The sequence below is a fragment of the Panthera uncia genome, chromosome F2, assembly GCF_023721935.1.
Source record: "Panthera uncia isolate 11264 chromosome F2, Puncia_PCG_1.0, whole genome shotgun sequence".
Taxonomy (NCBI): Eukaryota; Metazoa; Chordata; class Mammalia; order Carnivora; family Felidae; genus Panthera; species Panthera uncia.
Window position 1 is genome coordinate 72,645,432 of NC_064812.1, and position 16,527 is coordinate 72,661,958.

Consider the following 16,527-nt stretch of genomic DNA (forward strand, 5'->3'; position numbering starts at 1 on the left):
TATATAACATTTATAGTTAACATATATCATATATGTTATATATATATATATATATATATAACTTATTTTGAACTAAATGAAAGAAACCTATTTTCATTCTATTATCCTGAATGTGCTGTGTCATCACTCACGCCAAGCTGCATTTCAGAATGTTTCTTCTGGGAAGTAGAAGTCTAGTTGAACTGAAAACTAATCAGAGAACCAGAAAGAATTCAAACCCAGCAGAAAGTCAAGGAACCAAATTTGATCTCCAGAAGGAAAGTGTTACAAACAGTAGTCGTTGGGAATCTTATCATTTCTGTTTCTGAAAAGTTTTCAAAGAATGCTTTCTTTCACACTAACATATCATGTGGAACTTTTGAAGAAGTGTTTGCTTTCAAATAACTTGATTCAGTAAATAGTTGAATACTCAATGTCCTCATAAGAGGAGATAAGGTAGGTCCACTAAGAAGAGCGATGTTTCTCGGAAAGTAAATGTGAGAACCTGTGCTCCTTGAGGCAGAGACTGTGTTGTTGACCACGATAGTCATGTGCCTACCGTGAGGCCTGAAAAAGGGAGCCGCTCGTCCAATGACCTGTTGAAAGAGGAACGAATGAACGGGTGGACACGTGTATGACACATGTAATGTTAATGATGTCGGGCTTGTACAAATAAAGACCATTCAAAGGGATGTCTCCGCTGTATGAACTCATAAATATTTACAACTGGAGTCTTGGAGAAGATGTGAAAAATCCTGATGTGTAAGAAAAGGTAAAAATAACAAACGTGTGAACTAAGTAAAGAAGAGGCAGCATATTTTAGGAAGCCGGATGAAGCTATTTTAACAAAAGCACATTGCTAGCGCTATCATTCGGAAGAACTGTGATGTGGTGAAAATAGCTTAATGAAACAATGTGTCTTCAACACGACCAAAAATCCGCTTCTGGCCCACAGTCCAAAATTAAACGTTCAAGGAGGGAGCAAAGAAAAGGACAAAGAGAAACCACCACCATTAGTGCCTGCACCAGAGCTATTTATTAGCGTAACTTTTTTTTGTTTCTTAAAGATTTCATAACAACTGAAGTATGTACAAAGTCTTACAGCATTTACACCATAAAAAGTTTCCCATTAGCCGATGAAGTCTAAGGTACTGCTGCTGAGAACTTCGGGGCATGAGTACAGAGCAATGAAGCAGACTGCCACACGTTTACCTCTCTGCGACCGCACCGCGACTATCAGCTGGTCCACAGCTAACTAATCACCTGCGGGACAGGTTACTGGGGAAAACGGGGAACAAGTTGATAGGCAGCACTAGAGACCAAGGGGGGGGGGGGGGGGGGGGGGGGGGGGGCGGGAAGCTACATGGCATCATGTCTCTACAGTTTCCTAGAGCTGTAACAAAGGTCCACAGCCTGAGAGAATAACATAGGCAAGACAACACAATCGCACTGCTCGGATATGGTTCAGCTACGGAAGGTATTCACTTCTGCATGGGAGGCTCTATACTGATATGGCTGGTATTTCCATTTGTGTTTATGTCTTCAGAGAACTCAAACCTGCACAAGCCCCACCCCCCTCTCCCAAATAAAACAACAACGCAGGAAGGGGAGGAGAGAGGGAAGAGAATCAGCACAGAATCAGTTCTTGATCAAAAACCTTTTTGTTTTGTTTTGTTTTTTAAGACATTTAGTATCAGCTTTAGGATGGCCATTCCCGTCAAAAGATTAATAGTAGGAATTTTGGAATCAACCCAAATCAGAACATCAACAAAACCCCCAACCCCCGGACTCCTAGATTTAATCGCCCTCGTTGTATCTGATTGTCTTTCCTCGGGGTCAGTATTACACAGAAGCACCAACATTTTACACACGGAGTCGGACACAGAACGTAGCACGGTTGCCCCATTACTTTAACGAGTGGCAGGAGAATTCCAATACGCGAACGCTTAACATCAGGCTCACCGCTTTTCTTCCTCATAAAACCCAGCCTGGTTCTCTCACTCAGGTCAGTCACTGTTATCCGTTTGGTAGCAGATCCCATTTCCTTCCCCACTGTTTGGGTCTCGCGTGTAGGCAAGTTGGCTTTTTACTTCGAAACGGTTCTCCTCTCAACTTAAAAGCCAGTGGATAAGATTTTTAAGACACAATAGCGCGGGATAGAAAAACACAAGAACCACATAAATATCGAAGAAGTTGTCTACCGTTTTTCGTGTAAACAGTTTTGCTCAAAAGATCGAAGCCCTAGTTGGATTCTGGATTCTGGCCGCAAACTCTTGGCAGGTGACGTGCGTTCAGCCGGGCTCTGCAGCGATGGTGGACGTGGAAGCCGGGTCGGTCCCCATGTTGACAGGCATGCAACTTGGAAACATTGCACAACAAGCAACACAAAGAGAGTGGAGAAGCTCACAACACTTCAAGGAGACCTCACACCCTTCACGACTGCGGATGCACAGACAGAGACCCACCCCTCCCTCCTTCGCAGGCCTTTCTGTCTTACACGTGGGAGACCTTCTGTGACTCTCTGGCTTGTTTGATGCTATACAACCACTTGATGATCCTCGCGTTTCTTTCAATGGCAGAGATGCCGTATGGCACCCGGTCATTGGCACTGTCGTCATTCCTAAGGTCACTGTTACTGTCCTGAGACTGTTCGCAGTCTGAGCTGATCATGCTTGCGCTGCGGAAGTTGAGGGATATGATGTCGGAGTTGGCCCGGGCAAAGTTTTCCATGCCGAGGTTCTCCAGCTCCTCGGGGTCCAGTCCGCAGTAGTTGAAGAACCTCTCCACGTCCGCGTCCACCCGGAAATACCGGTCGCTCAAGTCCGACTTGGACCGCTGGAGCGAGGGCCTCCGGCTGACGCCGCAGGCCGGTTCCACCGCGTCGGCCTCGGGGGACTTCGCAGTGGCCGCGGCCGCGACCTTGGGCTTGGGAGGCAGGGGGGGCGCGGAGCTGCTGCAGGGGATCGCTTTCAAGGGCTTCGCGCTGGTCACCCTGCGGATGTCCGAGGAGCTGTGCGAGACGTGGAGGAAGGACTCGGCCGCCGGCTCCAGCAGCCGCCGGCCCCCGTGGGAGCCGCCCTCCTGCGGGCTGCCGCGGCCCTGCGTGGGGTACACCTTCAGGGACTCGGCGAACGAGTGCCGCTGCAGGTCGGCGGAGTCCGGCCGGTGGGGCGGCCAGTTCCGGGCGCTGTGCTTGTGCCCCGAGCCCGAGCTGGAGCCCTCCGAGCTGTTGATGATGTTCTTCAGGATCTCGAGCTTCAGGGTCTCCCTCTGCACGCCGCTCTCGGTCTTGGCGTGGCCGCCGAACACGCGGAGCGTCGGGCTGCCCAGGGCGCGCTTGGCGGCGGGGCACACGGGCGGCTTGGCCAGCACGGCCGGCTTCACGGGCTCCTGCTTGGCGTTGATGACCTCCTGGCTCTTGACGTACTTGGCCTTGTCGGCCTCCAGCCTCTCCACGGCGCTGAGTCTCTTGGGGTTGGGCTCGGCCTGCCTGCGGAAGTAGTCGGGGCCTTTGTTGAGGATGCGCAGGGGCACGGCCGAGGTGAAGGTGCCCGCGGGGCTGACCGGCTTCACCATGCTACCTGTCGGGAGCGTCTCCGTGGGCATGGTGGGTGGCCTCTCCCCGGCAGCCGTGTTGGATTCTCGTCTGGGCGCCTCCGGGTGCGCGGGGCAGACACATGTACATGAAGCACGCAGGGCGGCGCACGGAGCCTGGGGTCTGGGTGTCGTCAGCAGCAGCGGCAGCAGCAGCGGCGGCGGCGCCTCATCTCACGGCTCGCCGACCGCCCCCCGCGCCCCCCGCCTCCGATCCGCTCGCCCCCCCTCTCCGGAAGGCCACGAGCCACGAGTTCCTCTGCTGCGCCCGGCCGCCTCCTTTCTTCTCCCCGAACGACGTGGGAGTCTCCTCCAGGTCTTTGTGTTCGACTGCAGGCAGAGCTGAAACACACAACAACCAACCGCGGGTTAGGACGGGCGAGTGACATCACGGCTGTAGCAACAGAGAAAGCCCGCGGCGCCCCCGCCCCCGCCGCCCCCCCCTCCCACCCCCACCGGCCGCGCCTGGGCGGCGGGGCCCCGGGGCCCGGAGCGCGCGCCCCGGGCGCCCTCAGTCGGACGCGGGGGCTCGGGGCGCGCGCGCACGGGGGCCGCGCTCTCCCACGCGTGTGGGCTCTCGCGGCTGCCTCCCCGTGGCCGCGATCCGCCCCCCGATCACGCCCGGCGGGCGTCCCTCGCACCAAACCCAGGAAATCCTGGGTGGGTGTGGAAATGCGGGCTTGGCCAGGGCCGGGTCCCCGGGGCCCTGCACCGCGCGGCGTTGCGAGGCTCCCGCATCCGCGCCGGCGACCGCGTCGGGGAGTCGGGGAGTGCCGTCTCCTTCCCTCCGGCGGGCGGGCGGCCGGCGCAAAACACTTCGGGGTTTCTTCCTACCGACCGCTCAGTAACGTCTGAAACGAGCGCTTCCTTCACTCTTCAAAAGCTGAAGATAACGGGGCGAGCCACGGGATTGGCAGCAGAGATGGAAACAAGTTTTTTAAAAGCAGGTTTCAGTTATCTTACTTTGGACAACCCATATATTTGAAAGCACTTTCTCCCGAAAGCCAAGTCTACGGTATGGAGCTCCTCCTGTTAAATAAAGCAAGCTTATTTTATTTTATTTTTTTTAATTAAAAAAGAAAACTAGAAAGACCTCCGGATTAACCAAGTTAACTAATTTGATTATAAATGCTCCATAATGTTTCACACTTCATGAGCAGAAATCAAGGGTTTCTCTGTGGTATGTGTTTTCCCCAATCCCCTAGAGAACTAAGAACTAAGAACATGTGAAGACGTCAATCATACCTAAGCATGTCTGTGCTATAGAAAACTGGTGCAAGAATTCACAGATTTATTATTATTTGTGGCTTTCTGAACAATCTGACCACCCCGGCCCTCAACCAAAACCACCACAACGAAACATTTATCAATACTCCCAGTATCAATCTATCTGCTGTCTCTCTACTTAGTGAACGATATATGTAGCATTTTTCAAAAAAAAAAAAAAATGTTTATTTATTTTTGAGAGAGAGAGAGAGAGAGACAGAGTGCGAGCAGGGGAGGGGCAGAGAGAGAGGGAGACACATAACCTGAAGCAGGCTCCAGGCCTTGAGCTCTCAGCACAAAGCCCGACACGGGGCTCGAATTCGTGAACTGTGAGATCATGACCTGAGCCGAAGTTGGGCCCTTAACCACCTGAGCCACCCAGGTGCCCCTAAAAAAATTTTTCTTAATGTTTATATTTGAGAGAGAGACAGAGACAGTTCAAGCAGGGGAGGGGCAGAGAGAGAGGGAGACAGAATCCGAAGCAGGCTCCAGGCTCTGAGCTGTCAGCACAGAGCCTGATGCGGGGCTTGAACTCATGAACCGTGATATCATGACCTGAGCGGAAGTCAGACGCTCAACTGACTGAGCCACCCAGGCACCCCTAACATTTACTCATTTTTGAAAGACAGAGAGAAACAGAGTGTGAGCAGGGGAGGGCCAGAGAGAGAGGGAGACACAGAATCCGAAGCGGGCTCCAGGCTCTGAGCTGTCCGCACAGATCCTGGACATGAGGCTTGAACTCACGAACCATGAGATCATGACCTGAGCTGAAGTCGGAGGCACAACCCACTGAGCCACCCAGGCGCCCCCTAAAATTTTATGTTTATTTATTTTTGAGAGGGGGAGAGAGAGAGAGAGCACAAGCGGGGGTGGGGCAGAGAGAAAGGGAGACATGGAATCGGAAGCAGGGTCCAGGCGCTGAGCCATCAGCACAGAGCCTGAGGCGGGGCTCGGACCCACGAACTGTGAGATCAGGGGCTCCAACCCAGGAACTGTGAGATCATGACCTGAGCCAAAGTCCAGCGCTTAACCGACTGAGCCACCCAGGTGTCCCATGTAGCATTTTTCTATGAACAAGTCTCTCTGCCTGTTACTGCTGACAGAGAACATTTATGAATACGTCAGCATCCCAGGGTAACTGGTTACAGCCCTTTTCAGCATCTTTGGTTATAATAAGCAATATTAAGGGTAATGTATTCACTAACATCAAATAACTAATTTACAAAATAAAGTGGCGTACGTATAAAATCATCTGCTCTCACGTTAAGAAAATGAAGGGTCCATTAATAACAAGCATGGAGGTGGGGGGGGGGAGGGAAGCCTGAGATTCCTCTCTCATCATCTTTTACAAGCTCAATCTCCAAATACACCCATTGCCGTGTTTTGTTAAGAGACGATTTTGGGAATCTGCAAAAGGATTTGTTCTAATAAAAATATTTTCCTATGCGAGAGTTGAGAAGCCCCAAGGCAATTCCTACACAATAACTTCCTTTAATTGTGCGCTATGTAGTTTAAAATGTCACCGCCTCCTCCCCCCTCTCATGGATTCAGTGACATTGTTTCTTTGAACACATTTTGAGCGAAATGCCAGAAGGGAGCGACTATTTCTCTGCGGAGCCTTCTGCGTTTGGTCATCCACCATCCTGGGCCCACCTTCCTGGGAAGATGAACTGGGGCTCCCTTCACAGAGGGGCTCAGGGCCAGAACAGGCAGGAGAGCCTGGGGTCAGAGGCAACCCACCGGATCACAGACGGAGTGCGCGACAGCAGGCTGCCCCCGGGACAGGCCACGTTTCTTCCCAGCATGTGTATCGTCTCCTCTGATTAGTTACCTCTGGAGTTTCCAACCGTGTCCACAGAGGGGACAGGGGCGGTACATCTGGGGACACAGTGAAGGACAGGACTGAGATTGGCACCCACCAGCTCTGTGCTCAGGGACCAAAGCCAACCTCTGGCAAGGTGAGCCGAGGGGAGAGGATCGTCCAGTGGGTTGCAGGAGACAGAGCTCCTGGAGCCTCTTCTGCTGGGGCCTCGTCTCCTCATCTGAGATAGGAGGTGCTTGGGTGAGATTCCCAAGATCTTGGGAATCTCACCCAAGCACCTCCTATCCCTCTAAGTCATGTGGTTCCCTCCTCCCTCCAAGTCATGTGGTTCTGAGCAGCCAAGAAGGAGCGAGCTATTTCCAATTTCAAAATGGCATATGGGAATATTGGCTCAGGACTGCATTGTGGTTCCTGTATTTACCGTTCTTAGGACAATATTCTCCGCATGATGAGTTGTCCTTATCACGTAATGTGAACTGGCATTAGAGCCCATGCTGGCCTGCTCGACTGTCTCCCCTTCTAACCCTATCCTGCTAAGACCAGAAGCCCCAACCTCCACCGCTACTGACCTGACCGTACCGCATGGCCCTGTCTGTTAAGGCGGGCTTTGGTGTCGTTGAGAACACGGAACAAAAATCATTACTTTCGGCTCACAAGACTGGCAGACACCAGTTTATTTAAATACCCGGGCACCCGCCTCAGAAAGCTCCCTGTCTTGCTTTCACAGTTTGCTTTCTTCGTGGAAAAAAAGGCGAGGCAATGGGTAAACAGAGGCAGACACTCAGGATGGCTCCCGCAGGCACTCCCATCTGTTCCACGCCATCTAACCTTCGGAAGCACGCACTAGAACAAAACCGGTGTGAAAAGATTATGTTAGAAAGGTCGTGACTGGAAGCAGTTTGCACTGCATTTCCTTGTTCTTTCCACCCCTTCCGTCTCCCTTTTCTCTGGCACCCCCAATCTCCCTAATAACTTTCAACACCCTGATATTTACAAATGACCAGGTTCTGAGCCTACACGTTTTAATCCGGACTCTTTGGAGAGGAAAAGGAAAAGCATCTTCCTGGAAGAAACAGGGTGGGTGCTACAGGATCTGTTTTGGCCAACAAACTACAGCTACTTCAGACCTAATGAAGGCGGCATAGGTGCTCCTTCTTTTAATGCTCCCATAATCCCTAACTTCTCTTCTTTTCCTTTTCTTTTTTTTTTTTTTTTTTTTTTTTAATTTTTTTTTTTTCAACGTTTATTGATTTTTGGGACAGAGAGAGACAGAGCATGAACGGGGGAGGGACAGAGTCTAGAGAGGGAGACACAGAATCAGAAACAGGCTCCAGGCTCCGAGCCATCGGCCCAGAGCCTGACGCGGGGCTCGAACTCACGGACCATGAGATCGTGACCTGGCTGAAGTCGGACGCTTAACCGACTGCGCCACCCAGGCGCCCCTCTTCTTTTCCTTTTCAACGTTGACACGGTGCTGGCTGAGATCGGTCAAACGGTAGATGCCGTGCCTGGAACCCCGGGGCCGCATCTCGAGATCACGGATGTGTGACAACCACGATCTCTGCTCGGGGAGCAGATGACGCCCCTCTGACCCCTGGACAGGTCCCTCGGGTGCGGCCAGGCACCGGCCAAGAGGGGCTTCTATTTCTTTACCTTATTCTAGGAAAGGAAGATCAGAGCTCCGCCGCCTAGAATTTCATCAACAAAGGTAATTATACAGTCCGGCCTGATCCCTGACTTACGGCTACTAAGAGGGAACATAAGCCCGAGGCAGAGAGACACTTCCGCTCACCATTTGGCTACATTCTCCCCTGTTTAATAACCATTTGAACATTTCACGGAAGTAAAAAATGAACCGGAGAACAAAGCTTGGCAGAGGTGAGACACAAAACGGTCCACCGTATCAGGGTGCACGTGAACTCCACAGCAATCTGGCCTCGGGTGACAGGAGCGGGGCCCTGCCAGTTCCTACCCCCCACCGTGGAGCAGGGGGGCTAGAGGGGTCACGTTATCTGCGGGGGTCCCGCTCTGGGTGGGGAGGGCTGGAGGCCACAGGCGCAAACGGTGACTCTCACCCACTTGAAGCAGTGTTTCTCAAGCTGTTACGTGCCTGTGCACCCCAGGGGATGCCCTGCAAACGCCCACTCCTGAAGTAGATCTGGGGTGGGGGGGGGACCTAGATCCTGTGCCGCTCACAGATCCCAGGCGAGGCCTAGGAAGCTGGTGCACCTTTGAGGGGCGAGAGGAAGCCCACCGCTGCACTCGAGAGCATCAGGTTAGAACCCAAGTGCCTCGGACGCAGAGGAAAACAAGCCAAGCTTTCTTGTCTCTCAAGTGAATTCAAGTCTGGGGTCTTTGGGGCACGTAGGAAGAAAGCAAGGGAGTTAGAGCCAGGACCTTGGGATTCAACACAGTCCCGGATTCACCCATAGACATTCCTTAAATAGGTGAAGACTGGCCATTTCCCACGCGCGTTACTACGGAGAAAAGGTAGGAAATGTTGCCGTCAGGTGGGAGCTGAATTCCACTTGCGGTCACCAAACGTGACCTTCTCTATGAAAACTGAATGTGTTGAATTTGGCGAGCTTGGAAATGCCTTCAGTTCAAACATTCCTGGAGGTGGACAACAAAAGAAGCGGTTTACCTTCGAGGTAAGTAAGAATTCTTGAAGAACCGATCTTCTGATTTCCCACCAAGTCAGAGCACAGAACACTGACAGTACGTATCAACCTGGGCCATGCTGCTTTCTGATTTTTTTGTTTGTTGTGGTAACAGTATTTGTGCTACTGCCTTTAGGCATCAAACCCCAACCTGGTAGGAGGGTCACTCTTGCAACTACAGTCTCGGTTTTTCCCACTTAAGGACAGACAGACATCCTTGTCGGTGCGGCAAAAATGCACAGTTTCACATGACAGTGTTAGCCTTTGAATTCTTTACAAACGTTAAGAGAAATGCACTCACAACAGAAGAGTCAGAACCGTCCGGGGGAGGGAGAAGGTGGCTGGGCTCGGAGTAGCTGCCTCTGGGTCTGGATCCTGGCTCAGCCCTGCAATGGCTGAGCCGCCGTGGGCAGGTTACGGCATCTTCCTGGGCCTCAGGTTCCCCGTCTCCAAAATGGGGACAATAATAGTACCCACCTCTTTACAGGACCCGAGAAGGTTAGATAAGGGCACAGACACTTTTCATTCACATAACCGTTATGCGGAGGGTGTCTCTGGGGATGGAGAGAAGTGTGGACAATTTCGAGAGACGTTGGAAGAGGTACATTGGGCTGAACTTGGAGACGCGCTGGGTGTGGAGGGTGAGGGGGGCGTGTTGAGGACGATTCTGGCTCCCAGTTTGACTGCCGAGAAGTGGTTTGTGGGGAGGTACACACTCTCTCTTCCGTCCCTCCCTCCTCTGCACCCCAGGCCTGAGCCAAACCGAACTATGGCAGTCTGTCCCTCCAAACCAGCTGTGTGCATTCACACCTGTCCTCCCCTCTGCCTCAGATGTCTCCTAACCAGCAGCGTCTCACAACGTTTGTCACGTCCTTAATACCCATCACACACGGTTAACGATATTGTGGTTCTCACAGAAAATTATTTTACCGAAGCAAAATGCATTCACAAATAACGCTCAGTTCTGTGGGTTCAAGGGAGCAACGCCATTCCATTTGGAAGACGTTAATGCGTCCATTTTAATTAACATGCCATGTTCTCAACGTGTTCCCGTCCTAGCGCATGCTCATTTTTATTCCTTTCTTTCATGCTGGGAGAATAACTTGCAAAAAGTGCAAAAGCAAAGGAGAATATCAAGAGTGGAAAAGTAACTGGGGAAGTCACAAAAGCAGGTTTGAAAAAAAGACTGCATTTGCACGCTACAAATTGCACAGAAACTAAGAAATCAGGGGGCCCACCATCTGGAAGCATTAAGTCAAAACCACTGCCCTTTCTGGACCTGTACTTTTTCAATTACTGAATGACGTGCCTCGTTCTGTCTCATCGCCCGGTGAATCCCTCTCGCCTATAATTCTGACGGCTGAATCTTCTCTTTTTTGGCCTCAGTGTTGCCATCAACATCAACTCCAGGCTGTTGGTGAAAGAATCCTCTTCCAACCACACTATCCCTTCGTATGTTCTTGGCAACCGGGGACTTTTCCCAATAACATTTTGACTTTTGATTCCAGTATCCTAGTCCTTTTTCGGCTTATTTTTTCGGTTGGCTACAGAGTAGGTCTTCACAGATGATTTAATAACAAACCCCTGCCCTAGGTTTCCATTCCTTTGTTTTAGTCTTCCACAGGTGGCATAAACCGTTACCCCCCCTTTTGCGGCACCCCCTTTCAGCCCTGTTTCTTCCGGCACATCCATTCTCTACAACCGCGGGATAGAAAAAGATGTTGGAATGGGTGCAGAGATGATGGACAGGCCAACTCTTAGCTTTTTTTTTTTTTTTTAAACATTTATTCATTTTTGAGAGTGAGAGAGACGGGGCATGAACAGAGGAGGGGCACAGAGAGAGGGAGACCCAGAATCCGAAGCAGGCTCCAGGCTCTGGGCCATCAGCACAGAGCCCGATGCGGGGCTCGAACTCACCGACAGTGAGATCATGACCTGAGCGGAAGTCGGACACTCAACTGACTGAGCCACCCAGGCGCCCCGCCCCCGCCGTTAGCTTCTTATGACTTTATAGATATGGACGAAGAGGAACTGTCTCACTGGCTCTCCTATGTGCCAGGTGCACTGGTGGGGCAGCACACAACTTGTGCCTGCATTTTGATCAAGGTGTGAAAATTACTGGGACAACCGGGGAGGCCCTGTGTTATGGAAATATCCCCCAGGTGGCGCTGTGAGCTGAGCAAGGCTGGAGGGAAGAGTGGAGGGGGGTGGGTGCCACTTGCTATGCCCAGTGTTTCCTCATGAAGCCCAGGGGGCACACAAAGACGGCTATGGGAGACAACTCTGCCGCAGGAAAGCAGTATGGAGGGCAGTCTCAGGCTCTCTGCTCGGAGCTATGATGGAGGACAGTGGCTCTGTCTGTCTGCCTTCGTCTCAGACAGTGAGATGAAGCCGTGTTTCCATGAGTACAAGAGTGGGGGTTTCCTAGGTGCACCTAGGTATTTGGGAAAAGGTGCTCTGGGGTGATGGTAAACAGAATTGCCCCCAAAGATTCACCCCCGAAAGGAAGCCCCCAGCCCTGCGCTGAGTGGAAGGCCGTGAGCACCCCCTAGCGGTAGGAGGGGTGCGGCTGCCCCCAGGGAGCCCCAAAGCTCCCAAAGAAAGGCAGCTCTGAAATCCCCCGTCCCCAGGGGACCACACCAGATGACAGGTGTCAGAGCCCAGGGCAGGAACCTTGCGATCCTCCCCTTAGCACTCTGCCTGGCCTGCACATTCACACAGCCTCACGGGACCTACTCAGGTCAGAAGGGACGCCTGCTCATGAGAGGGAAAGAAGCTGGAACAAGAAAGGAGAGGAAAACCCACGATGTTTATTACGTCCCCTCCTCCACAGTAAATCCTCACCCCCCCCCCCCCCTTCTCTCCTGAGCCAACACAGGCCTGAGCTGGAAGAGGGAGAAGCTAATTTAAACCGGATGAAAGGCTGGAGTTTGGGTTGAGACAGAACGATGGACTGGGCTCTTTCGTTCCTGAAACTGATCTGAGAACTTTCAATTATTTAAGACCCACTGAAGAGGCTATGGGTGCCATCTGAGATTTCATCCCAGGGACGGAAAGGAGAACTCAGCAGGCTGAATTCTTCAGGCACAGAGAAAAGCGCATACTCACTTCCTGTTTATCCCTCCTGAATCCAGGCCAGAAAACAAAAGGGCTCCATCCACACAGTATCCCTCAGGTTTTCTGTTCCCCTGTTCACTCTCTGCCACTCCTCAGTTCAGAGCCCAGGTCCAGGGTCAAGGTCAACCACACCTAAAGGTCTGCAACCCTGGGAAATTACTCAAGCTGAGTGTGCCTCAGTTTCCTCTCTTACGCGTAATGACTGCTACACTCCATAGGGCGGATGTGGGAACTCCGTGAGGTATATAAACGCGCTCAGCATGGAACTCAGCACCACGTTTGTTCAGTAAATGTGAGCGGTTATTAAATTTCGTCCCCAGTGTCCGCAACTTGGCACTGATAATCGCCGTCATCAGATCTCGAGCTTTACGGGAACTGAATGATCTTTTGTCTTAAAATGATTCCATTGCTCTCAAGCCATAGTGTGTGTGTGTGTGTGTGTGTGTGTGTGTGTGCTATTTCTGTCAAAGTGGATTGACTATGCAGTTTCTGTCTAAAAGGTCATTCGCATGACCCCATTTTTATTTGAGTTACAGAGAAAATATGTGGTTTCAAATTTCAAAGCAAACAGTTATGTGAGTGAACCAGGCTAGAGTAAATAATAGAGCCATTATTAAAAATGAAATCAAACCTAAAATTGGGAGGAGAAAAAGAGCAGGTCAAATCTCAATCCATGATGGATTCTTTAATGTCATTCTCCAAGGTCATTTAGAAAATGCTTCGTTTTCATTTTGAAGTCAATCCGTTATTTTAAAATGTTATGGGTTCCCTTTAAAATGCCATTCTCCTATTTAAGACAATTAGAATGAAAACAGAATCAGAGGGGGACAAAAATCACATTTCTGGTCCAACGTTCTTCCTTGGCCAAAGGCGAAGAAAATGCTGCTAAGAGAGGCCCAGCAACTTGTTCCACTGTGGGGGAGCCCTGCCTTTCACCTGAGATTACAGAAATCAAGGCTGCATGTAGCTGGGCCCCCAAAATCATTTGGCAATACAATGGCTCGCTTAATGACAATAACTACAAGTAATTAAAAAACAGGGCCACTAGGATTCCTAATGAAAATCCAATAGGACTGCTTGCCTTATCCAAACAAACATAAAACGATCCCACTCGCAGCCACTTTTTATCCTCTCCTAGAGTTTTATGTGGTTTTACGGGAGGCCAAATTCTAAATGAACGTCAAGTTCAAGGGACCACTGTCCTCTTTTAAAGACTAGTGTGCTCAAATCACAGGCTTTAGAAGTCTTGCTAATTAACGTGGGTCTCAGTGTTAGCTGGTTCCCTTAGTTAGGTAGACCAGGCGACCCTTCCAGGGGCTCAACGATCTCAAAGATTCGGAACTCTAAAAGGATCTGTGTTGTGCCTGCAGACACTGTCAGAGGACCACCTCATCCGTGCTCACAACTGCCTCCTCGAGGCTGCCTGGTGCCCCTGTGTAAGCAAGAGGGTAAGTGTACTTGTGAGTGGCCCCTGACGGCCGTGACCAGAATCCAGGGTTGGGTGCATCTGGGGACCCTGCACCTACGTTCTCCCACCAGCATCGACGCTAAGCATCTGCGCTGCGCATACTGCTTTTTCCTTTAGCTGTGTGTTGACTTGTACTCTACGGCAATCGTAGCTCATATATACGATAACAGAGATTAAGGGTGGCAATATAGATCGAACCCTTATTTCTGAAAGTATTTTTAATTTCTAGTGATCAGCCTTGGGGCAGAGGAGATTTTACTCTGGAATAAACCTTAACATGTGTTAACATTGTGAACCATTTTTCAACTTGAAGGGAGAAAAAGTAAAGCAGCATTTTTTTTTTTTTTTTTTTTTTTTTTTGGACAGTGGGCCAAGTTCGCTGTAAGTGGATTAGGTAAATTCCTTTGTATTACATTTGAAAATTAACCTGTTAATCATGGCCACTTCTTATAAAGCATATGTAATGTCCCCAGGACTGTACTAATGCATCTTATAGGTTTTTAAATTCAATCCTGCCGATATCTCTAAAGCAAGTATTATCCCCATTTTGCAGATGAGGACACGGAGGTCCAAATAGTCTAAGGTATTCAATACTGAGTGGCTGTTGGCTCTACACCCAGGTCTGTACAGGTACACTTCGGCCCACCTCACCGTGTCACACTGTCACCCCAGAGCTCTTAATGATGTCGTTTTGAATGTTTTATATTTGGGAAATATGGCCATAGGAGTCCACACTAATTATATTTTAGTTCCTAAAAATCTCCTCTTTGGGCTGTTTGCTGTTCAGTACCAGCTTCCCCCAGAAGGTGGAGAAGGAACAGAAATCTCCTTAATTTTTTGCTAAATCAAATAACCATGCCATTTGCTAACAGCTTAAATGCACAGGCGGAGAAGGTGAAGTGTTTATAAATTGGGTTCCATTAATTTAATTTTCTTTCGTGATACCACTGACTGCGGATCTATGAAAGTTAACCGAACTTTGATGAAAATAATGAGAGATATTAAAAGGAACAACAAGCAACATGAGACTGTGATTTCATTCTGTCTTACTACACAGAGCATCAGAGAGCAGGGATCGCACACTTTTTTATTGCCATTTCCAGTAAAGCTGCCCGCCTTGCACATAGTAAGCACTTGAGCTGAACTAAAACGCTAACCACTCCGTAGAATATCTAGCACATCAATTTATATTGCAGAGACTCAGTGAAGATGTCAGATATAAAGCTTGGGAAGTGAAACTTGGAATAAACTGTTTAGAAATTTGAAACCACACTCAAATCGCCTCCTTTTTCTTTTTAATGTTTTTTTTTTTTTTTTTTTTTTTAATTTCTTTTTGAGACAGAGAGAGACAGAGCATGACCAGGGGAGGGGCAGAAAGAGAAGGAGACACAGAATCCGAAGCAGGCTCCAGGCTCCGAGCTGTCGGCACAGAGCCCGGTGTGGGGCCGGAACCCACGGGCCATGAGATCATGGCTCTGAGCCGAAGTCACTCAACTGACTGAGCCACCCAGGCGCCCCAGAGCACCTCCTTTGGACTGCAGAGTTTGGTATAATAGCACACAACTGCACAGAACCTGTTCTTTCACAACTTCATGGGCACATTAGCCCGGAATTGTGGTTAGGGAACAAATACGCTTGCAAAAGGACATCAATGCAAGGTAGAATTTTCAAGCATAGCCAGTAGGTTCACTTAAAAACAAACGAACAAAACACGTGATCTCCTTTGCCAAGGAACACCTAGAATCGTTTTCGAGTTCTCGAATAGCTCTTAGTACCGCAGCGGTTCGGACGAGTTCTTTGCCTCAAACGTACGTAAAAAAGGTAACAGCATTTTCTCATTTTCCAGGATTCAGACTGCACCGTGGGAGAAAAAAATAACCTTCAAAATAAGATACGTAAGTAGCCAGACACGTGTTTTCTGCAGCACATCTTTTAATCTTGAACGTTTTGACGCGTCTCACGCGAATCATCTCCAAACCTAGAACGCCACGAGGTAGGGCTTCACCACGATTTGCGCTTGAAGTAATATTTTTGGGTCCAAGTGACAAGGAGCTCAGGAATGACTGGTAAGTTCACTCTACTTGCCCGGGCCCATTCCGGCACCAGAGCACCAGGCACGGGGCCAAACTGTTGGCTCTGCTGGGCAGTTTAGCCTGGAGGTGTCTGGGGGCAGGCACTGGGCTAGGAGGGACGGGAGATCCCGGGGGCCAAGGATAATCTGGGTGTGTGGCCGCAGCCCCCTCCCACCTGCCGCCAGGACCCCGTCTTCCCGGCCACGCGCTCTGATGCCTGCTTCCAGCTCCGGCTCCCTCCTCTGCCAGGCCTTGACCGGAGCCTTCCAGGCTGGAGAAAGTGTCCCCGAGGCCCCTGAGAAGCCTCGTCTGACCTCTCTCTCCGCATCCTGTCCTTCCTCCCTGGCACTTCCCTTATGGTCCTTATAGTCAAGGGGCGGTCCCGCCCTCGCGTCTCCCAGCCACGCACACCTGAGGGCGGGCAACCCGGCTCTCGTCTGTCTGTCCAGCCCAGCACTTACTGCTGGGGACGGCAGGCTTCAGAGATCTCTCGCAGGCACGCTTGTCTGACCCGAGTCCAGTTCAGGACGTGTCTGTGCCTCAGTGTAA

General features: G+C 50.5%; 1 protein-coding gene across 3 annotated transcripts in view; it reads right to left on the minus strand.

Annotated features, from left to right (window-relative positions):
- Nucleotides 1–973: 973 nt before the first annotated feature.
- Nucleotides 974–16,527, minus strand: part of FAM110B (family with sequence similarity 110 member B) — a 66,711-nt gene continuing 51,157 nt past the window's right edge. For 2 of the 3 annotated variants that reach the window (XM_049633387.1, XM_049633386.1), the window contains one exon: nt 974–3,915. In XM_049633387.1, the coding sequence (XP_049489344.1) occupies nt 2,473–3,585 (1,113 nt within the window). In that variant the 5' untranslated portion in view covers nt 3,586–3,915 and the 3' untranslated portion in view covers nt 974–2,472. Of the gene's footprint in view, nt 3,916–7,057; nt 7,505–16,527 lie in introns of those variants that run through there. The other variant, XR_007458516.1, reaches the window with a different exon arrangement.